The 23,414-nt window shown below is 37.3% G+C and overlaps 4 protein-coding genes across 4 annotated transcripts; 2 read left to right on the top strand and 2 right to left on the bottom strand.

The window, feature by feature from the left end:
* Positions 1 to 13,004: 13,004 nt before the first annotated feature.
* LOC146993788 (uncharacterized) lies at positions 13,005 to 13,743 on the top strand. The gene is made up of 2 exons (XM_085826403.1): positions 13,005 to 13,402; positions 13,495 to 13,743. The coding sequence occupies exons 1-2, from the start codon at positions 13,262 to 13,264 to the stop codon at positions 13,741 to 13,743; spliced, it is 390 nt and encodes a 129-aa protein (XP_085682529.1). The 5' UTR covers positions 13,005 to 13,261.
* Positions 13,744 to 13,827: 84 nt separating this feature from the next.
* Positions 13,828 to 14,796, top strand: LOC146993789 (uncharacterized). Its single transcript, XM_085826404.1, has 3 exons — positions 13,828 to 13,908; positions 13,988 to 14,279; positions 14,381 to 14,796. Exons 1-3 carry the CDS (start codon positions 13,828 to 13,830, stop codon positions 14,668 to 14,670), a joined length of 663 nt encoding a protein of 220 aa, XP_085682530.1. The 3' UTR covers positions 14,671 to 14,796.
* A 3,293-nt stretch (positions 14,797 to 18,089) lies between these two features.
* Positions 18,090 to 18,905, bottom strand: LOC146993790 (uncharacterized protein F54H12.2-like). The gene has a single exon (XM_085826524.1). The coding sequence runs from the start codon at positions 18,903 to 18,905 to the stop codon at positions 18,090 to 18,092; it is 816 nt and encodes a 271-aa protein (XP_085682650.1).
* Positions 18,906 to 21,547: 2,642 nt separating this feature from the next.
* On the bottom strand, positions 21,548 to 22,810 carry LOC146993791 (uncharacterized). The gene is made up of 3 exons (XM_085826526.1): positions 22,784 to 22,810; positions 22,474 to 22,617; positions 21,548 to 22,384 (listed from the first exon to the last, which is right to left on the bottom strand). The coding sequence occupies exons 1-3, from the start codon at positions 22,808 to 22,810 to the stop codon at positions 21,548 to 21,550; spliced, it is 1,008 nt and encodes a 335-aa protein (XP_085682652.1).
* Between the last annotated feature and the right edge of the window lie 604 nt (positions 22,811 to 23,414).

Below are 23,414 nucleotides of genomic sequence, written 5' to 3' on the forward strand. Positions count from 1 at the left end.
TCTGATAAAAAAGCTCTAATCATCACTTCAAATTATCATCATTTAGATATTTTAAAATTCCTGTTGCTTTTGCAATAGTTTGATCTGCATTTGATGTTGATTGAATTTCAGCAAGGTAATTTTTTTAAGGTTGCAAATTTTCATGAACTCTGTTTATGGTTCATATGATGAAGGAATACTACACGCGCGGAGTAAAAAGAAATCAGATTTCCAACAACACGCCAGAATTTCCGCACTGCAAGAGCGACAGTGCTCTTCTCTCTCCCTTGGCTAGTGCCTCCTAGATTATAAAGCCAATGGACAGGTTGTAGAAACAAGTGTGACGTCAAAGTTAGTAGGCCCACGTGATGTTCTCGAGGTTTGGATTCTCAATTGGGGAGCCATCGCTTTGTGGTGTACATAGACTGGAATGTTAGCACGTGCTGTCGGGGAGAAGAAATACTGGGTAAGTTCGTATTTATTGAAATGTAACTTTATATTTTGTTCATTGAAATAAATGCTTGCTATTACTAATGTTGAATTAAATTAAGTATTAATTGCTTAATTATTAGTAACACACGTATACTTATTATGTTTATCTTTGTATTGATTAGCCATTATTATTACAGTCAAAAGTCGTTAATTCGGACACCCATAATCCGGAATGATCTATAATCCAGACTTCAAAGCTAAAAACTGTCTGCGAATGCGCCGCGTTGGGACATGCGCACAAGCGTTTTACGCGTGCGCGTAAGATCTTGACTACTGCGCAGATGCGTGTGCACAAGTGCAGAATACGTTTTCGCCTGCGCGTTTAATGTATAATGAGCGGTGTAAGCTAAAATTATCTAATTATCTATTTCAGTTAATGTTAATGATTGCGTTGTTCCTTAATCTTCGAATTGGATCCCGCTTATTATTTTTTGCAGACTGTAAGAGCAATTTTATAAAAGTAAACTTGAACTTTCGATTATGTCAAATAGAATTTCCGATGCTGGAACTTCCAAAGGATCTACAAAACGAAAGTATGCTTCGATGTTCAACAAACAAAAAGTGGAATTGCTGCAAAAAATGGATAAAGACATGAAGAATGTGACAGAGAGGTTAGTGAAAACGAAAAAATTTCGATTGACAAGTTAGTCGGTATCCTCGGCATAGCAATTAACGGGACTTGAACAGCAGAACTTTGTAACTGAACAAGAAATTATGTCTGTTTATAGAATTAAAGAGAAAGTATTATCACATAAAACGAAGCAATTTAAACAACTTACATTGAAAGAAATGTTTAATAAAGTAAACAAATAAATATTAAGCTTTTTTTTTGTAAATTTTGATACCTTTTAGATCATAATTGTTCTTTATTTCATAAATTACGGTTTCATATTTTTAATTTTAGAATTTCTGCATGCCATCTTACGAGATTTAAACTGATGATCTATAATCCGGAGTCGCCGAAGTCCCGACGAGTCCGGATTAATGACTTTTGACTGTATTATTAATCTTATTTCTGAATTTACTTAATATATTTTGTTTAAGTGCATCAGCGAAGTTTTAATTTTATGTGTGCAGTATCTAATGTTACGTATTTTCTTTTATAAAAGTTTTTTATTATTTCATTACTGTTTTACGAATTTTTAACCTAATCATTTATATAAAGCTTAACAGTTTTTAAAAATGTAATTGAAAGTAAACCTATACAGGGACAGGGACAGGGAAAAGTGGACGGAGCACCAGAACTTTGTCAGTGACTTTTACAGGTGTTGCTCCGCCGCACTACTGTACCCCGCTGGGCTTTTAGTTGGCCCGCATCGGATGCTAGCCTACCAAGACATTTACATAGTAATTTTACATTAATATTAGACTTACGTATTGAATATACAATTACAAAGACATAGTATACAATTATTGCAAAGAAATTAACCTATCAACAAAAGTTGGATTATGGCAGATTGAAATAACATAATTACTTCGAACATACATACAAACTTTCATTGTACATTGTACTTCATACAAACAATATATTTACATTAGTATATCTAGTTACATCGAATTAAAATAAACATCATTTTAAGGAGCTAATTGAAGATTTTTTTTTGTGCATTTTATCATACTTAGTTGAATTACTAAGGCGAATTCTCTTATTAATACATTTCCTTTCATTTTTTTTAACTTGTTACACACAAATGCACCAGCACTGAAGTCTTACATTATTATTTTTGTAAATTAATGTATCATAAATACAGAAAATATACATTAGAAAATCACATAATACTTACATTTACACTAATATATCTAATAGAGTCGTATATTATTTACATTATTTTTTAATTAATGATTTAATTATTACACTAATACAGTCCAAATTCTTAATGTAACTATTTTATAAAAACTATTTATACCATATTTAGCCTGTTTCAGACACTTGCAATATTTCTGAAATCTTGCATTATTTTTGCAAGTTGTAGAATAAGAGGTATTTATACAGATGCGATAGCATCTTGACATATGTCTTCTCTTTTATATGCAAAAAGTTTCTTCATAATCAAGGAAACCTTTTGTTGTAAATGAGGTATCGTTAGCATGCATTTAATGTACTCAGGCGTAATTTGTGACCTTCCTTTGCAGTGTAGCTCTTTTGTGAGCTGGCACTTGAAAATATAATGCTCTGGGTCTCCCTTTTCCCCACATACGCACTTGTCTGATTCGCTCAAATTTCGTACAAAGTAGTACGTGGGGAAAGGACCATGTCCAGATAAGAATATGTTGATGAAGAAGTTATAAGAGATTGGATCATATGTAGGTTTCTTGTAGAAGTTGAAAAGCCTTCTACCTACTTCTGCATTTTCCCATTCAGTTTGCCATTTTTTTAATGTAATTTTTTTCAACATATGTTTCACATACGATTTAGGGAATGGGACATTGATTGGAGGTAGAGATGGGTCTTGAGCTGCATTTTTAGCAAGCGCATCTGCCCTTTCATTTTGGGCTTGTCCAGCATGCGCTTTTACCCACTTTATTTTTATAGATGTTCTCTTGCGCTGTGATAATAAATCGTAGATATCTTGCACTATTGATGATTTGTTTGTTGCATCATTGACAGCTTTAATTGCCGCTTGGCTATCACTGTAGATGGTAACATATGTTAGATGCTTTTGATGAGACCATAGAATAGCGTGTTTTATGGCTGAAAGCTCAGCTTGGAAAACGCTGTTGTTGTTCCTTAGGTGTCCTTTCCATTCTGTTGTTTCTTGTTCTGAGAGGAGTGCAAAGAACGCGCATCCTACTTCTTCGTTTAACTTTGACCCATCTGTGTACACGACTGGAAATGAAGGTACACTGAGGGTGTCTTCTTTTGTAGATATTCTGAGTTTTGCATGTACTGCAGGGTGTCTTAGGTAAGGATTTCGTGGCTGTTCAAAATCAAGGGGGCACAGGTTTTGATCTTCTACCTCTATGTTTTTCTTGAGGTGGAATAACGTGGCTAAGTCTGCATCTTCTTTTGCTTTCAGGTGGAGGGGTGGGATTCCTGTTAATACACAGAGAGCTGCCGTTGAGGTAGTTCTGTATGCTTTTGCTATTTGTAAGAGGAAGGGGCGTTGGATCGAAGCTAAGAGTCTTTTCTTTTTCACTGTCATAGGGTGAGTCCATGCTGATGCCCCGTAGAGGATTATTTTTTTGATCACGGTATTATAGAGAATGTTTTGCATCTTCGACTTGAGGCCCCACGTTGTGCCTTGCATCCTTGCGAGGGCTCTAGAAATAGTTTGGGTCTTCTTCCGAATTTCCATGAGGTGTGGGATCCAAGAAAACTTTTGGTCAATTTTCAATCCGAGGAATTTGATTTCTTTTGAGATCTTGATTCTTCTATTATTGATTTTAATGCAAGGTAGCCTTTGTAGCGATTTGCCCGGTTTTGGAAATAAAATAATATGTGATTTGGGCTCTGAAATTATTAGTTTTTGATTGACGCAGAGGGAATGGAATATGGAGAGAGTCTCGTTACTATTCTTTTCTAGTATGTCTCTTGAATGGCCATTTGTTACAAAGGCCACATCGTCGGCAAAGGCGATGAGCTTTGTATGGTCCGGCCACTTGTATGAGGTGATATAATTGAAGGTGATGTTCCACAGGTCTGCACTTAGACAAGAGCCCTGTGGACAGCCCCTCGTTATTCTTCTTTCTACTATACAGTTGTTGCTGATGATTATCGTTGCTCTGTTTGTTAGGAAACTATTCATTAGCTTGAATATGTTCCGAGGGCATTTAATGTTGCGCAAGGCTTCAAGGATACCAGGCCACCACACGGAATCAAACGCATTTTTGAGATCCATGCAGAGTACTGCTGTATGGAGAGCTGAAGATTTATTCCTACGGATCTGCTCTTGAAGTTCTACTATCGCATGTGATGTAACCTATACAATAAATCTAGTTAAATTAATATACAATAAATCTAGTTAAATTAATAATTACGTATATCAGTTAACAAACGTATGTACGCTAGTAGTAACCCGGGGTACTCGGTAGGCGGAAGTGACGTCACAGAAAAGGGGCGTGGTCGCCGCCATCTTGAATCACGTGACAACCGGAAATGACGTAGATGGAAGGAATGACGTAGATGGAATGACATCCTCAAAGTTTCGTTTTGATTCTGTGGCAACGATTTTATGTCTCAAAGATTTTATTTTTTGTGGCAACGAAAATATATTTTTAGGTTTTATGGCAACAGTATCTTGAACTACGTGTTTGGAATGACATCACTTTTAATTTATTATTTTTAATTATTTGACATGTGATTAATATTATTTTGTTATTTGATTAATTTTTAATACGTCATTAATTTTAACTTTTTAATTATTAACTATTATTTTTAACTATTTAGTACATCATTATTTTACTTATTACCTTTAATGAATTTTTGTGGAAATTAATATTATTTTTCCTGAATTTTAAAAGTAACTCCACGACTGAGATTCGAACTTGCTATCTCTGAGATGGGAGTCTAGCGCTTTACCGCTGGTCTAAGCCCTTCCTGTTATCAAACCTGTTATTTTTCCGTTTGGAGCGAAAATCACCATGACGTCAATAGGCTGGGGGGGAAACAGGCAAACGTCATCTCTTTCACGTTGCAGCCTGTCGAAACCACGCTTTCTACATCCGCCGTGGCGAACGTATACAATCTTAACAACCAATCAGATTCTCACTAATATTTTCTATCTTATTTCAGCCAATCAGCGTGTTTGTTTCTTATACATCGCCTATAAATTCGCTCGCTTTCACGATTTCATCATTTCTACTCTGATTCTTGCTGAGTGAACGTCATTTTGACTCTCTCATTTTCCTGCGCCATTTCGTTTTCTTGTACACGATGTCTGCTAAACGAACTTATTCTGCATCTAATGTAAGTATTTTTTCGCTTGTACTTAATGTCTAGATTACTATTTTAAACACGAATTTTATTTCTTTTTGAATGTTTTATTTATTTAAATTTTTAATTGTTAGGTCCTGTTTGAAGATCCTGACTTTCCTTTTCGGGACTCAGATGACGATGTAAGTTTTTACACGTATTTTTAACGCACTTTTTTATTTAACGTATTTTATTACTATTTGAATGTATTTTAAACGTATTTTATTTTATTTTGATAGTTAATCGATGAAGTGGATCAGATTTTTCTGGAAAATCCTATGGATCTACCCTTGTATTATCAAGTGGGTTCCGGATTTGAGGTAAATATTTAAGTATATCTTTATTTAAGTATTTCAGCATTTTTAGATTCTGCTAGAATACTTTTTTCTTAGTACTAAAATTAATGTATTTATTTTTAGACTTCTTCCTCATCAGCTCATGGCCCTGTGTATATGGCTGCTTTGAATGAACGATCGGTATATATTTTTCTTTTCTTGCATGATTTATTAAAATAATGTATTTTGAAAATGTTTAATTATTACTGAAAATTATTTTTTTTTTCCAGATTGATGAGGCGATTGTACTCACAGAGAAGTCTCGTCGACGGAACCATAAATATCAGGCCGAGGAGATTACCTTCCGGGCCAGTATAGATATGGAACGGCTGCCTCGGAACGTGCAAGGCATCCCGATGGTCCGAATTCCTGACACCGTCCGGGAGTTGTTTGAGCAACTTATTCGCCGGACAACAGCAAATCTGGGCCCATCAGACCTCATCCGATTATGTATCCAAGCAGATGGGTTGGATAAGCCGATTAGCACGTCCCTGATGGCAGTTTCGACTTTAACAGTTGAAAAGATTCTGGCTGCCGTGATGAAAGTGTTGCAGTCTAAAGACAAAATTGAACTGGATACGGGATTTGCAGTTGATGTGATCACCATAAAACGCTCTGTGGGTGCCGGACGAAATAGGAAAGTAGTCAACATCTCCATGGACAGACTGGATAAGAAATCTATTTTGTCTATTCCCTATGACGACGAAGGACTGTGTTGTGCCAAAGCAATTGTTTATGCGTTGGCCCATTTACATAAGGATACGACCGCCATCAATGCCATGAAAGATCGTCGCCGACCAGCCCTCGTGAAACGTGCAAAGGAACTTCATATGGTTGCGAATGTGCCTCTAGGCCCCTGCACGTTTGCGGAGATAGCCATATTTGAAGACCACCTAGACGTGCAGATTGCCGTCTTTTCTTCGGAAAACTTGAACCGGGTAAGTCAATATTTTTATCTCAAGATAATTCTGTTTTTATTTAGATTAACTTTATGCATGTATGCAGTTCGTTTCCACGTTAAAAAAATATAACTTGAAAATACTGAATACATAGTGAATTTCCTAGATTGTGTTACATTTTTTAGATCATTTTTATGTATGAAATTTATTTAGATGCTAAAAACATAACTTGAAAAATTTTAGATTAATTTTACATTTAAGATAAAATTTATATTTTATGCATGCATTTCTTTAGACGCTAAAAATATGTCTTACAAAAAATGCATGGTGAATTTTTGAATTACTCTAAATTTTAAGATTATATTTTATGCATATTCACGCATAGAATGCATGAATGTATGCAGTTCGCTTTGATGTTAAAAAATATACCTTATAAAAATTAAATGCGTAGTGAGATTTTAGTTTACTTTAAATTGCTAGATTCATTTTATATATGTAATTCGTTAAAACTTTCACTTGTAAAAAGTTTTATGTTTAGGTTACATTAACTTGTTTAGATTATTTTTATATGCAGTTCGTTTTGATGTTTTAATTAAATGCACAATGAATTTTCAGATGATTAGGCATGTAATTAGTCTAGATGCTTAATGCACAAGTAATTTTTAGATGATTAACTTTAGGCATTTCGATGTTAAAAATATATCTAAAAGGGTTTGATTTTAGAATTCAAGAGAAAATTTTTGTCTTTCTGTGTTTTAGGTGGTCTATAAAGGAAAGGAGAGGTCTCAGCGGATCAATTTATGGCTCCACGATGGACATTACGATGTGATCAAATCCCTCAAAGGATTTTTCGGCAGTGATCACTATTGCACGACCTGTGAGAAGACCTACCAGCGCGTTGAAGAACATCGATGTGTCAATGCGTGTCCCATATGTTTGAGGATGGACTGTGCTCCAGGCCAGCCCCAACGATGCCCGGACTGTGACCGTCTCTGCCGATCCGATGCCTGTTATGCAGCACACAAAGCCCTCACTGGAAACCAAGAATTTTCACTTTGCGATAGGGTAAGTGTTTTGAAAATATATCTTAATGAACAAAGTTATTTACCATATAATTTTCTCAAAATTGTTATGTTAAAAAAAAAATATTGTCGTTACAGGTATACCAGTGCAGGGACTGCTGCCAAGTGATTGAACGCCGTAAGTGCCCGAAAGATCTGCATAAGTGCGGCACCACCAAATGTCCGTCTTGCGGCCAGTTTGTCGTGGCTGCTGAGCACCGTTGTTATTTGCGACGTGTTGCTCTGAAGAAGTCTGATGACAAGTTCATCTTTTTTTACTTTGAAACGGACCAGTCTTCGGGGGAGCATCTCGTAAATTTCGCGGTGGCTCAGTATGCCGACGGCACAGAAAAAGTGTTTCCGGGATACACGGCTTGCCAAGATTTCTGTGCTTGGCTGTTCTCTACACAGCACAAGGGCTTCACCGCCGTGGCACACAACATGAAAGGGTAAGTTAAAAAATATCATAGTTTGCATGCTTTTTAAGTACGACTATTTTTTCAGTATTATTCATAAAATTTTTTTACTTACAGGTTTGATGGGCAGTTCGTGATGGCCTGTCTCCTGGAGCAAGGTACAGCGCCGGAGGTGATCCCTAACGGGTCTATGATCATGAGTGTAAGACACCCTAGTCTGAACATTCGGGTCATAGACTCGTTAAATTTTTTGCCGATGGCGTTGGCCAAGCTACCGGGATGCTTCGGTCTCACCGAATTAAAAAAGGGTTACTTCCCGCATCTCTTTAACTCGCGAGAAAATCAGAGTTATGTCGGACCGCTGCCTGAAGCCCGGTACTACAGCCCGGATACCATGAGCACTTCAGCCCGACAGGCATTTCTGTCCTGGCATGAGGAACACAAGGGGGATGTGTTCAATTTTCAAGACGAGATGCTGGCCTATTGCAGGTATGTTTTTTTCCTTTTTTCTTGCTTTAATTTTATATTTTATGTTTCGTATATTTAACATTTTCTTTTTATATTGTTGCGTGCGTACGGGTTCGTTATGAAATGAATGCACAAGTCCGATGAAAAATGAACAAAAATTTATTATTATCACAACAAAAATGCTTAAATTTTCTCAAATTATCATGCAGTATTACAATATCACACAGTAGTTATCTTTTAACTACTCAAATGTCCAATAGAACGTAATTCAAAACAGCTAAAGAACGCTAATCCGCGAATTCGCTATAATCAACAACAGCAGTTTTCTAAACAACAGCAAAGCAACTACTACAAACTGAGATGTTTTCCTCCTTTTATAAGCTTTTAAAATCACGCGCTAGAATTTTCCAGTACTTTCTCGAAATCAAAAAGAGATATTTATTTATTTAACGCACGCGCTCTTGTATTTTTAATTTTTCCGGCTTAGCTTTCTTTTAATATTCGTCACGCGCTGCACTGCGCGAGAAATAAAACCATTTAATTTATAATTGAACTAACATTAGCTTTTTAAATAGCAAATTCGTAACACTGCCCCCTTCCCAAGGACTGCACGTCCCGGGCAGTACAATCCCTGGACAGGAAGCTAAACTTACAACTGTGGCATAAATGCATTAATAAGCATTACATTACAATATTAAACAACATGAACAATAAATGCAATAAGTAAAACAAATCAAATGCTATCAAATACAAATCAAACACTAAATGCAAATCAAATACTAAATACAAATCAAATCAAATACACATTTAAAAACAAAATGGACCATGGTCTTATACTATTTACAATTATTTACATTATGTACTATGGCCATAGTAATGAGCTAACCTGTCGTAAGAGTTCGAAGACTCACGGATCCGAACCATGACGTCATTTAGCCTGTTTAGGATTGTGTGCGAACCATCCCAAGGTGACTGTAAATCAGGCCTGACTCCTTTTCGTCGAATCGGGTTCCACAACCACACCTTGTCTCCTTCGTTGGATCTATGTCCAGCAGCTCTCGTGTTGTATCTGGTCTTCACTTTCTCCGTCGCCAAGTTCACTCGCTTTCGTGCGGAACGGTGCATCACTTCAAAACGGGCCTTGACATCTTGGATGTGTTCCTCAGGCGATGAAGGCGCATCCGTACGGCGATGAAACAGGCGGTCACAAGGCGGACGAAGGTCTCGACCGAAGAGCATCTGAGATGGAGAATAGCTGGTAGTCTGGTGTTTCTTTTCGACCCTAGCATGATTTCGGCTGTTTTTCGAGCTGGTTCTTTCGGACAAAGCATCGGCATTTCCAGGTGAGGATCCCTTCTTAGGATGGATAGTCATGTCTTTAGATCCTGAAAGCAGTTTGTTGTTTTTCAAGTCTAAGGAAAAATTGTATTTCCTTAAAAAGTCCAATCCGAGTATGCATGGATCTGTAATATCCGCCACATATGCCGTGTGATGGTAGGCGGCACTTCCAAACGTGATGTTTACGTTTAACTTCCCAGTTATCTCGATCTTGTCACCAAACGCAGTCTGAAGGGTAACACAGGATGGCGTCCAAATAAGTTTATCTTTAAACTGTTCAGCTAAATCTTTCCTAATGATGGTAACATTAGCTCCTGTGTCAATGATCATACTGCAAGGAACTCCATCGATATTCCCATTGATGGACAGTCCGTTATTGTTGCCACTCACTGTATAAATTTTAAGAGCTTTAAAACAAGTTTTTTCACTATCTGGCAACCTCCGTTCCTCGATATGGTCACTAATTTGTTTACTGCGTTGTTGCTGGGAAATGGTCTTATTTTCCGTACCTCGGGGTGTTCTGCAATTCCGTCTTAGGTGACCTTCACTACCACATCTCCAACACCTTAGAGCCACTTTCTTCTCGCTCCTACTCCGTATCAAATCTTCGACTTGTCTGGCTAAATCATCTAAACGAGCCATCAGTTGATCCACTGGCTCATGGACTCGCACAGCTCTAACTGGGTAGCGATCTCTACTAGTTGCTTGCTGGGCTGCCTCGAACTTCATGGCGTACAACAGAGCGCTTTTTATGTCCTTTACATCTGCCATTCGAAGAGCTTTCTGTATTTCAGTATCTCGGATGACGTCGATAAAGTATTGTAAGGACAGGATTTCCCTTGTTTCTGTCGGGCATTCCGAAAAGGCGAGATGGGACAGCCTTTCAACATCCGCGGCGAGCTCCTGAAGCGTTTTGGTGAGCTTATGTTGACGAGATTTTAATTGGAGCCTGCTGTAGTCTTTTAAACATTTCTCGCCGAAGCGCAGCTCCAAAGCGCCGGATAGAGCTTCGAAATCTAGCCTTTGATTTTCGGGAAGCGTCTGCAGGATATCCGCTGCGTCTGCTCTCAGAGAAGCGGCGAGATGACAGGCCTTAGCTTGGGAATCCCATCCATTCGCATCCGCTACGATAGAAAATTGTGTCCTATACACCTGCCAGGAGGTCTTCCCATCATATGTAGATAGTTTCAGAACGGAACGAGCAGGCATCGATAAAAATTTAAAACCTTCAGAATTGTTTCCTACCGTCGCTATGCACTTCTTTAGGCTGTCAACTTCTTTGGCGACGGCAGCAGAAACCCTATCATCAATTTGTTGTTCGACGGCAGAAACTCTCTCTTCTATATATTCTTTTACAGAAGAAATTCTTTCTTCTACTTGTTCTTTTACCAAAGAAACTCTTTCTTCTATTTGTGCAATTTTAGTTTCAACCGCGTCTATTCTGCCTTCCATAGCCTCAAATTTATTTTCTATTACGCAGGTAATTTCTCTTTTCATTTCGTCCTGCCCTGCTTTCATCTCGTCTTTAAGGGATTTCATCTCTTCCTTAACGCATTCCTGGCCCAATTTCATTTCTTCCTTAACGGATATTTGACCAGCATCCATTTTCTCTTGTACAGCTTTTATATCTTCCTTAACGGAGTTGACGGCTCCTTCCATCCTTTCTTGGAAAGCAGCAAATGCAGTCATCATTTGCCTGAATTGTTCTTCCATCGCTCTTGTTATTGGCATTCAAATCCCACTTCTGACACCAAAAATTGTTGCGTGCGTACGGGTTCGTTATGAAATGAATGCACAAGTCCGATGAAAAATGAACAAAAATTTATTATTATCACAACAAAAATGCTTAAATTTTCTCAAATTATCATGCAGTATTACAATATCTCACAGTAGTTATCTTTTAACTACTCAAATGTCCAATAGAACGTAATTCAAAACAGCTAAAGAACGCTAATCCGCGAATTCGCTACAATCAACAACAGTAGTTTTCTAAACAACAACAAACTAAACAACTACTACAAACTGAGATGTTTTCCTCCTTTTATAAGATTTTAAAATCACGCGCTAGAATTTTCCAGCACTTTCTCGAAATCAAAAAGAGATATTTATTTATTTAACGCACGCGCTCTTGTATTTTTAATTTTTCCGGCTTAGCTTTCTTTTAATATTCGTCACGCGCTGCACTGCGCGAGAAATAAAACCATTTAATTTATAATTGAACTAACATTAGCTTTTTAAATAGCAAATTCGTAACAATATTCATAGATCGGACGTGGATATTCTTCGCCGCTGTTGTCTGGAGTTTCGAGCCCAGTTTTTGGATGTGGCGAATGTGGATCCATTCCAGTAAGTCATTTTCTCATTTTCTTATACAATAATAATCATATTTACAGTTCATTAAACCGTTCTTATTTTAGTCTTTTCAGATACGTGACCATTGCGTCAGCCTGTATGGCAACGTATCGGAGTGGCCACATTCAACCCGACACGATTGCCATGGTGCCTACACACGGCTACATCAACTCAACGAATTACAGCCCTGATTCGATCCGATGGTTGGACTTTGTTGCTGCTTCGGAAGGCCTACAGATTCAACATGCGTTGAACGGTTCCGGAGAGCACAGAGTCGCCGGAATCTCGGTAGACGGATTATGCCAAGAAACACAAACCGTCTATCAGTTTCAGGTAAGAAAATATAACCATTCCTTTTCTATGTGATTCTTTTTAGTGTTTTATATGTTAAAGACTATTAATATATATTTGTATTATTTTAGGGCTGTTTCTTTCATGGATGTAGTTCGTGTTACGATGGTGATATCATGCATCCACTGAAAGGCGTTTCCATGGCAACGTTAAGAGAAAAGACAGAAGAGACGACACGAAAGCTTCGCACCCAGGGTTTCCACGTCATCGAAATGTGGGAGCATGAATTTCAAAGAGAGAAGGAGGAAAATCCAGATCTCCAAGCTTTCCTGGAGCTACACCATCTGAGGGACCGGCTTAATCCTCGAGACTCATTTTTCGGAGGACGGACCAATGCCCTCAAATTGTTCCACGAGGGAGACGCTAAATATGTGGATTTTACCTCACTCTATCCCTGGGTTCGTACTTTTTATTATTTCAAAAATGTTTACTTAAACTTTTCTAAATTTTCTGTATATTTTTATGATGTGTTTTTTCTGACTTTTTTTGTTTTTATTCACAGGTGAACAAGTATTGCGTCTACCCTGTGGGACATCCAACAATCATCACGGAAAGCTTTAGAGATGTGGAAGATTATTTTGGAATTATTCAATGCCGAGTGAATCCTCCACGGAATCTGCATCTTCCGGTACTGCCCTATCGGTGCCGGAAGAAGCTGATGTTCCCCCTGTGTCGGACTTGCGCCCTTCTTCAACTGCAGACTCCGTGTACCCACACAGACGACGAGCGAGCTCTTGTCGGAACGTGGGTAACGGAGGAAGTCAAACTGGCGAAAAAGAAAGGCTACCGCATCACACATGTAAGTACTCAAAGATTATTTTAATCTTTATTTAGTTTCAGAGGTTACTTTTAAAAATTTTTTATAACTGACATTTATTTTTTATTTTCTAGATTTACGAAGTGTACCATTTCCAGGCATCGTCTACTTCTCTGTTCAGATCATACATTGATCTGTTTCTGAAGATCAAGCAGGAAAGTAGCGGATGGCCTTCGGAGTGTGTGACGGAAGAAGCCAGACTGAAGTACATTCGCCAATATGAAGAAAGAGAGGGTGTCAAGTTAGACGCAAGAAAGATTTCCAAGAACCCTGGGCGTCGCCAAGTCGCCAAATTGGCCCTGAATAGCTTTTGGGGCAGGTAAGATGATTTCTTTTGGACTTAAATTTTTTTGTAAACATTTTTAATTCTTTGTGATTTATGTTGGATTTTTTTTTTCAGATGGGGTATGAACGTCAACAAAGGACAGCTTACTTATGTGCATACGGTGCCAGAATTTAATAAGATGTTGGCGGATCCTACTAAAACAGTAAGTTTCCTTACCGATTTTATTAATGTGTAAACTCAATGTATTTTGAGCTGTTAACTCATGACTCTTCTATTTTCAGATCAAAGATGTCTTTCTGCCCACGCCTGAGGTGGCTGCCATTTCCTGGGAGTCTGCGAAAGAGTTTGTGCCGCAGGATGCCTCGACCAACATTTTCCTAGCAACTTTTACGACAGCTTGGGCTCGTCTCAAGCTGTATAGTGAAATGGAGAAGCTGGGTCGAGATGTCCTGTACCACGACACAGACTCCATAATATATGCCTCAAATGGAAGAAATGATCCCCCGTTAGGAAATTTTCTTGGAGAGTTCCCGGATGAACTGGATGGAGATGTCATTAAAACCTTCGTCTCTGGTAAGGACCTTTAAAAAGTTCTTTATTTAATGTGTACCAAAAATGTTTAATGCATGTTTTTTATTATTATCTCTTTTTCTCATGATCTTTTATTTTTTCAGGAGGTCCGAAAAACTATGCTTATCAGACGGCCACTGGGAAAACCTGCTGCAAAGTCCGAGGATTTTCATTGAATTTCCGGAATTCTCAGTTGCTGAATTTTGAAAGTATGAAACGGTTGGTCTGCAGCCTCGACCGAAGTGAGATCATCTCTCTCCACAACCCCTCCAAAATCACCCGAGAAGCGAAGAGAAGAAAGGTGATGAATAAACCCGAGACAAAAATGTACAGAATTGTATTAGACAAACGGGTAATTCAAAAAGACTTGAGCACATTGCCGTATGGTCATTAGTATATTGAAGAAGAACTTTTTATGTTTATGTTAGAACCTTATCTGAAAATGAAATTTTGTATGTAAATATATATATATATATATATATATATGTGCAGAATCATGCATTTGTATGTGTATAAAAGAAAATTTATTTAGAAAAAAAAAATAAACAGAAGTTTGAATGATAAAATTGTGTTTTTCTTATTTGAAAGGATTTCATGAAAGGTAAGTTTTTCCTAGAAAATAATTGTCATATTTTATTTTCAAAAATTATGTTAACTTAATTAGAAAGAAATACAACACCAATGATCAGCCATTACATTTATTCACGTATCATTACAATTTCAGCCATAGTTTGGAAGATGCGTTTCTTTTAGGTCTAGCATACATAGTTTTTACATTCATTAAATGTTTGTTTTTCACAAAGTCTTGAGGAAAGTTGTTAACATTCAGTACATTTTTAAACTGTTCAAAGGCAAAAGGTTTTTGAGTTCTATTTCTCAACAGAAAGTTTATCAACTGAACAATGTCAGAGCCAGAAAACACATGATCATCCAGAATGAGTTCTTTATTCTGTGTCCAGGAAATCTGATGCTCTTTTAGAAAATCTATTATTTTCTGTGCCGTTCTTTTCTGCTTCACAGGAACTGTTTGCATAATTTCTTTTTCTATATCTTTCTCAGAACGTTGTTCAGGCGGTTGTTCTTCGGAAGTGTTCACATGAGGAAATGTAACATACTTTTGCAGAACCTGGATGTACAATTTAGACTTTTCTTCATCGTCCATTTTCTTTTTTAAGATGTTTTGAATTTGGGTATCTAAATCACTCAAATGTTCATCTTCAAATTGTTGCATACGATCCAGGGGTACCAGCGCAAATTTCTTACTGTGTTCCATGGATAAGGGAGGATAAGACACTGACTGCTGCAGGAATCAGGAAAGATAGGAAACCGTCACCTTTTTGAACCAAAAGACGTCTTTTCTTAAAAAGAGGTACTTTTTTGTCCGCTAGTTTTCTTAAAGTGCTTTTAAAAGGGGCGAGTCGATTTTTGACGCGTTTAGTGATGGGTACGTTTCCTTTTAGAAGATTTAAAACGCATTCACAAACTGATTTGATGAGATGATTCGGACACTTTTTCAGTACAGCTGCTTTTATTCGACTTTTTCCTAATAGTTTTAGATAATCCACATCCTTCAGATGAGACATGCTGATGACAAATGATCTCTTTTTCTTGCACACTTTCTTTTATATAGGTAGCAAATGCAGCCGCTTTGTTTAAAGCACAGCAATTAAATCCTTTTGCATGAATCGAACATGTTTAAGAACTTTTCTTTTTTAAATTCTTTATCTTAGGACAGTCTAGATATATGATGTCTCTACCTAATAAATTTTCTAAAAATAATTTCTTTTCTAATCCTTTCACGTATATGACAGAATAAATAGATGACAAATATTGCAAAATAATACGAAGATGAGTATAAGGTAAAACACCCTCACTCCAATTCACATGATGACGATTTCTTGTGACCCAAGCAAAACACTTTTGCTGAGATCGTGATAATGTTTTCCAAGGCTGAGGAGGTAAAAATGACCAGCAACTGTGATATCCTTCATGCACGGAGTAAAAAGCTAATTCTTTAACAATGTAATAATGAAGCATCCACTGAAAACCTTCGAAATCGATCACGATGGGAGAAGACATGTTAGCCATTCGACGTCTCAAACTGAAATGAACTATCGGGGCTGGTAGACATAGTATTTATCCCCAGGAAAGATGCCTGTACGAAGGCGAAGCGTTTCACTTGTTTCAGGTCGTAAATCAATCAACAAGTAGCTAAATGGAGTTGAAGTAGCATCCTGAAAAATTTCTTGAAAGGCCTTTACTTTTCCGGGGAACATTTGTCTAGCTAAATGCATAATTTGACTTTTATCTCTAGGATTTTTGTATAGGACAAGGTAATGGGAATTTAAATGAATATTTCTCATCTCCTTGCCTTGGTGAAAAAGATTTTGTGTTATAAAAACGACTGAAAGGTTTCGGTGATGACTTCCTTTTGTAAAATGTTTGCTTAAGCGAGTATCACTTGCTAATTCAGACATTAAATCGTCTATGATAATTAAAGCATTTTGAAGAGTCTGCAGGTTAGATGGTAATCCTTCTTCAAAATTTACGTTTTTCATGGAATTAAAAAGAGGTTGATAACTTCCGTAGCAATAAATAATATTCGTCGGCATGGGATGGAACATTTTATGATCTATCAATTTCTTCACAAAAAATGTTTTTCCCGAACCGGTAGGTCCGCTCAGAAGACAAGTAGAAGGATGTACGAACTTGGGCAGTTCCATTTTTGGAAATGACAGCATGTTAAGAAAACACTGACTTTTATACTTTATCGAAAATCCTTTTGCATGAGACATTTATTCATTTTGTTTAAATAAGTGTAGAAACAAGAAACACAAGAGACATTTTTACAAATTAAAACAACTTTATTTTTTAAAAATCATATTTACACCATATCTTTTTTTGACAAATTGAAATATTTGGAAATCATGATTCTTCCCATCTAAGGGTGATACAATGAGTTCCATACAGAGTCCTTGACAGCGTTTAATAATGAAATAAATACAATAATGTCCACATACATTAGAAGTTAAACTCTGAAGCGAAATCTTGTTCCAGCAAACATGACGATATTTCTTGACAAAGAATGTGATATCTTTTCCATATACTTCAGGCGGGAGTCCATAAGAGTCAAAAAATTCCAGAGTCTGTTTGTCTGCAATGTAGACAGCTAGCCAATGAGTTCCTTTTTCATCATGTTTATCCGTATTGAGCACCAGTGCACAGGGAAAACTTTGAATCGCAGGTATTTTATCACAAGGAAAAACACCCGCATAATATCTCAAAGAAATAGGATCTCGAGATAAGATTTGATGAATCTGTGATGAATTCATCAGTTTCCAAAATCGTACAGAATATTTCGAGCTTTATTGATTTCTATCAAATTTTCAAATTCAGCGTACACTAATAACGAAACAGTTTGTTGTAAGGGAGTCCCAAATTTTATTTCTAATCTTAAGTTGCTGTGTCGAACTAGATTTAAATGAGAGCCATCACAAAGGTCAGGTGACAGGTCGAAGCGAAATAAGGAATATCCTTTTGAAAATTCTGATCTTGAAAGGTAAAGTCCTCTGTCGTCTGCATTCATAAACAAATTCTGATAAGCTCGTATGAAATGATTTTTGTCAAAATTAGGCTGAAGAGGATTATGAGGTACCGGTTGCCCATCCACATAAACGCCGATAAAGTTCATATTATAATGCTTGAATTCAAAAGGAGACTTTTTATAGTTTCCGTTAAATGCATCATTATCGACACATGCCACCACAATACGATTAGGCATTTGACCTATGAAAATATTGTCTTGAATAAAACTCATATTTCCCTTGGAATGGAATAGGCTTTGCAGAGCAATCTATTAATGGGATATTTGGCTGTTGATTTTTCTAGGCTTTTGGCATGTCCTAGCACAACACCTGGGCTGACTCTCACTTTGCGTACAAACAATGAAGCTTGTTCGAGTAAAACTTTAAATTCACCTTCGCCCAATAAACAAAATTCAGGTTTTCTGCGTATGAGTTTAATTTTCATATCCACCATATTCAGCAAAAGTCTTTCCTGATGAAACATATCCAAGTGCAATCGGCCAATCATATCGACCGAAGCACTCAGTTTAAACAATTCTGCTCGTTGGTTGAATCCTTCATTCGGCTGAGTGTCTTGAATATCAAAAACGTTCATACGTCCTGCTGTATCTTTGAAAAACAATTCTGATGACAGTTGAGACGTTTTCGTATCAAAACCATGATTCAATAATTTTTCTATCATGGCTCTGTAAGGATACGTGTTACTACTGGTGGAAACGAGTCTTTCATTTAAGCTAATATCCACTTGAGAAAACATAGAATGTAAAAAGAGATTGACAGGTCCCACTTTACTTTCAGCCGTGATTGGCTTGCCACCATTTCTTAAAATTTTCACTTTGACGTAGAGTTGTGTCTGTGATAAGTCTAAGTAGTCGTCTCCGCTTCCAGAAACATTGAACTCGACAGGACTTCCTTCCGATACATTGGCTAATGGATGAAATTCAACCCACTGACCTTTTTCGATAACTCTTTGTGTGGGAGGTAACGAAAATAAATCCAATTCGGATTTTGCGCATTCCGGAGAATCTTTTAACAGAAAAGCCATTACGAGTCAAAAATATCACGTCGTTGCACCTTCCTGGCTTTAGACGAAATGAAGTGTTTGGGGGTTTTGCGCTTCCTTTTAAACCTTCCGTGACCAATCATCTCATCTGCTTTCTGAACTGCTTTCCTCGCTAATTTTTTGCCAGCTTCTTTAGATCTGGTTTTGAGGGAGACTTTAAAATTTTCTCCCGACAATACGTCGTTTGCAATTTGTGTTCCAGTCCGCAAGGCTTCTTTTCCGACTGTTTTGGCTCCACTCATCAAAAAAGGCATAGCACTGCGAAACAGCTTTGCAAAAAATCCACCAATACCATAACCTTTCTGTAAAATGGTTCCTTGATAGTAAGGTAATCCATTTCCAGTTTGAGCTAAATAATAATCTTCAAATTTTTTCGTGCAACACGTATAAGGCACCCGCATGTTTGATGCTTCTAATCTTGCATACACAATCCAAATGAAATCAATTTGCAAATGAAGGCTTCTTTTATAGAATTTGTCTCAGACGAAAATGCAACACAAGAAATACTTTGCCTCTTTCGAATGGTACTAAATCTCCAGAGTGAAGTCTTATGTCAATATGTATAGTCTGAAAATGTTGACGGATAACTGGCAAGTAAAAGGGCCGGGGGTAATGAGCGTTTATGATGTCTCCGTCATTTCCTTCTACGGTGACAATTTTTAACAACGGGGCTTGTACATCTCCCACAATTTGAGGTTCTACGAGATCGCAATACACATACATGACAGGAAAAGATACTTTGGGATCGGCTACAAAAAGACTTTGTTCCAATCCTTTGTAAACACCCGGCTCGAACCCTAGAAGCTCCGCTAATCCTTCGTGAAGAATGACTTTGCAGTTTTCGTCGGTCTTAATGGTCACTTTTTTCGTAACAGGATGATAACTGAATTCAATCTTATTTTTATGGGAAGGTATTTTCATGGCTTTTAATAAATCTGGTATCGTTTCATAACATCCTGGAGGCACTCTTCGACCTTCCAATTTTCCATCACCCAAATCAAATCCAAATAAATTATTGTCTTTTCGGACGTTATACCATGTGTAAGGGTAAATGAAGTCCACAAGAGATAACTCCCACTGACTATTTAAATCCATCGGAGTAGGAAGCTGAGTGGTAAATTGTGATATTTTGTTGTCTGGAAAAAAAACGCATGGAGCTGTCGCTGATCAGTGTGATAAAGAAAGACATGTTTCGTTCAAATGACCGATAAGCAGAATGTACGGGCCTTTTATACCCTTCTCACATCATCCACCCAAGCATTGAAGCTTTCGGGGTACCCCTGAAATTTCACAAAATATTCTATTTTCCCGCGACGTTTCCTCTTTCTTAAAACTTTTTCTACAGGATAATAACCAGAGTCCGAAACCTTTTGAAGTTCTTGTTTGTAAAACGTTCCTTGTATAACTTCTCCTGCAAGATCCTTCAGTTTATAGACAACAGGAATTCGTCGAATAATTTTATAGATTGTAAAAATTTCTCGTGTCCAGTTTTGTTCGTATCCTTTCTCAAAGAGCATTTTTTCTCGGCTGATGCGTACCGTGTCTCCAATCTTTAAATCTGAAGAAATAGGGTTTTTGTACTGGTTGCTGACTATACAGCGTTTTCCAAATTTTTTCTTGATTTTGTAATGTAACGGACACAGGTTCTGTCTTAATACTGCGATGCCATGTATGGTTATAACTGGATATCAATTTATCAATCACATCAATGTACTTTCGTGTATTCATTTCGGTAAAGTATTTCCACATTTTTGTTTTTAGAGTTCGATTAAATCGTTCTACGACAGAAGCTTTGGTTGTATTATGTGTCGTGAAAAAGCGAACGTTTCTCTTTTTCAAAAAATTTTGAACTTGTTTATTGGTAAACTCTTTCCCTGCATCTGTTTGTAATGATTCGGGTGTACGTTCCGAAAATATCTTTCCGAAAGCGGATTGGATGGACACGGATGTTTTATCTTTGAGAGGGATAGCCCAAGCGTATTTGGAAAGGATGTCTATACAGGTCAGCAAATATTTATATCCATCATTAAAAGAGGCCAGGGATTGCATATCCACTAAATCAGATTGAAATTGCTCGTTTAAGCCTCCTACGATGACTCTGTTCCTGGGAAACTTGTGCCTCAAAGGTTTGTGCAAAGTATAAGAATCCTTGGTTTGCAACCATTTCTGGATGTCTTTTGTTTTTACGGGACCTTTTAAAGCACGATGCAAAGCAGCAACACCCCCGAAACTTGCGGGGACCTGTGGATCCCGATAGGTCTGAGCCAGAGCTGCGTTCATTGCAACAGTTGTTATGATCTAAACGTACACTGATATTCATTTATATATGTTTAACTAGAACAGAAAAAAATACCCTAGTTTCACGTATGTTAAGATTCTAGAAATAGGTCTAAAAAACAAGAGAGAAAAATGAATGTTACTTAACATCTCAAAGGCTGAATAATGAATGATACACGTTTAAGAATAACAACACTATTTATACTCTATAAAAGTCAACAGGTATTTTGAAAATAATTTATGTGAGTAATCATTACATATTAATTCTTTTAAATAAGGTCTGAACCTGGAGACAGTCATGAGATCGTTGTAAAATAAAATAACATTTATTGAGCATCCTAATTATTTTACAAATATTCATAGTATTCAATACCTAAGACACCATTGGTAGTACAAAATGTGTTTCTTACTTCATCGAGTACATGGTTTAAGCACACAGATTTTAAAAAGTCCTTGGTAATGTAGTGAGCAGGTTTCACTAACATTAAATAGGGTTCTTCACCCCAAATGTTTCCATAAAATTGCCTGGCGATGTCAACAGCATTGAATCTCAGAGCAATGGCATTCACAGTTTCTGTTTTATGAACGAGTTCTTCACAGTCTTTCAGCTGGGGATATTTCAGTTCGTCTTGTTGATTAAGAAGTTCTTCAAGTGACGTCTTTAGAATGGTTTGAAGTCGCGCTCTTCCCATAGAAATGTCAAAGGATTGGGGTAGATTTTCCTCTCTGACAGGTTCGTCGGATACGCTTTCGTAGGCTTCACAAAAGTTCATGTTTTGATAAACGAGGTTGGTCACAATATCGCTGATACGGCTAAAGTTGGACATCAGTTCTTCCCACTGCGTCGTTGTAATGCTGAGGCTACTTTTTTCATCTCCTGTCGAAGAGAGTTGCTTCAAAGTGAAGTGGGAATCTTTATACGTGACCACAAAATTCTTGGGCAATTCCAGATTCAGTGTCATCAGGTCTGGTTCCTCCACTGTCATGTTGGTTGCGAGAACATTCAAACACCATGGCTCAAAATTTACTCCTCGTCTTGTCGGATAGTAAGCTTTACCATATTTGGCATACTCTCGGATGTGCACAGTCACTTTTCCCTTGTAAATGCTGGGTCCCACAAAGACATTGTCTCCCATGTGAGTGAGCTCCTCTGGAATAGCGTCTTCGGTGAAGAGTCCTTTGCGCTGAAAAAAAAACAGTTAGTATATAATACATAAAAATGGGGTCACATACAATATCAACTTTAATATATAAGATTTTCGCAAATACGTACTTTTTTCTCGAAATGGGATGTTTCTTCTGCTTTTCTTTTGATACAAGAGCTAGCTGATTCATTGGGAACATCTTGGGTGCGGTTTTCATGGCTCAACACTTTATCGTTCAAAGGCGTAGGTTCATTCTCAAATAGGTTTTCCATCTGAAAAAAGTAAAGACAAATTAAGCACATATTGCAAATTCAACTCTTTTTTAAGTATAAAAGTATTTAAGTATAAAAATATTTTAAGTATAAAGTATTTTAAGTATAAAGTAAGTATTTAAAGATTAAAAATCTAAAAACAGTAACTTTTCAAAACGTTACTTACTTCTTTGTTGTTTCGTGCCTGATCCATTCGAAGCAGTGAAGAAAGATTTTCGAAGCAAAAGCAGGTACGTACACTCAGGGCGACAGGCAGGAAAGAAATGCGGAACGTTGCTCGGGATAACCTTATATCGGGTAGGAACTCTTTATTTCATCTCAACTGTGATTGGTTAAGAGACGGTGAGGTCATATTTCAAAGAATCTGATTGGTTCACAGAAAAGTATCCATACACCTTAGCGGAGGCATACAAAGGTGTGATACGGCAGACGCCATTTTGTAAAATAACATGCCCCAACAAGAAATGGATGATGTCATTCCAAACACGTGGTTCAAGAGTTCGTTGCCACAAAACCTAAAAATATATATTCAATGCCACAAAAAATAAAAACTTTGAGACATAAAATCGTTGCCACAGAATCAAAACGAAACTTTGAGGATGTCATTCCATCTATGTCATTCCATCTACGTCATTTCCGGTTGTCACGTGATTCAAGATGGCGGCGACCACGCCCCTTTTCTGTGACGTCACTTCCGCCTATTGAGTACCCCGGGTTACTACTTACGCTAATATGTGAGTGAGTAGAATAAATGTGAGTGCATTGTATAATGAGTGTAAGTATAAGTGATAATGGCA

This window comes from Stegodyphus dumicola, chromosome 11 (genome assembly GCF_044657685.1).
Source record: "Stegodyphus dumicola isolate Sdum_Otavi_A_Nest chromosome 11, ASM4465768v1".
Taxonomy (NCBI): Eukaryota; Metazoa; Arthropoda; class Arachnida; order Araneae; family Eresidae; genus Stegodyphus; species Stegodyphus dumicola.

Excerpts from the sequence above, each read along its gene's own strand:
- LOC146993789 (XM_085826404.1), top strand. The coding sequence starts at position 13,828 with ATGAACGTCAACAAAGGACAGCTTACTTATGTGCATACGGTGCCAGAA. Across the intron at positions 13,909-13,987 it reads TGGCGGATCCTACTAAAACA|ATCAAAGATGTCTTTCTGCC; the intron begins GTAAGTTTCCTT and ends TTCTATTTTCAG. Across the intron at positions 14,280-14,380 it reads CATTAAAACCTTCGTCTCTG|GAGGTCCGAAAAACTATGCT; the intron begins GTAAGGACCTTT and ends TTATTTTTTCAG.
- LOC146993788 (XM_085826403.1), top strand. The coding sequence starts at position 13,262 with ATGTTCCCCCTGTGTCGGACTTGCGCCCTTCTTCAACTGCAGACTCCG. Across the intron at positions 13,403-13,494 it reads AAGGCTACCGCATCACACAT|ATTTACGAAGTGTACCATTT; the intron begins GTAAGTACTCAA and ends TTTATTTTCTAG.
- LOC146993790 (XM_085826524.1), bottom strand. The coding sequence starts at position 18,905 with ATGGCTTTTCTGTTAAAAGATTCTCCGGAATGCGCAAAATCCGAATTG.
- LOC146993791 (XM_085826526.1), bottom strand. The coding sequence starts at position 22,810 with ATGGATCAGGCACGAAACAACAAAGAA. Across the intron at positions 22,618-22,783 it reads AGGCACGAAACAACAAAGAA|ATGGAAAACCTATTTGAGAA; the intron begins GTAAGTAACGTT and ends TACTTTTTTCAG. Across the intron at positions 22,385-22,473 it reads CATCCCATTTCGAGAAAAAA|CGCAAAGGACTCTTCACCGA; the intron begins GTACGTATTTGC and ends TTTTTTTTTCAG.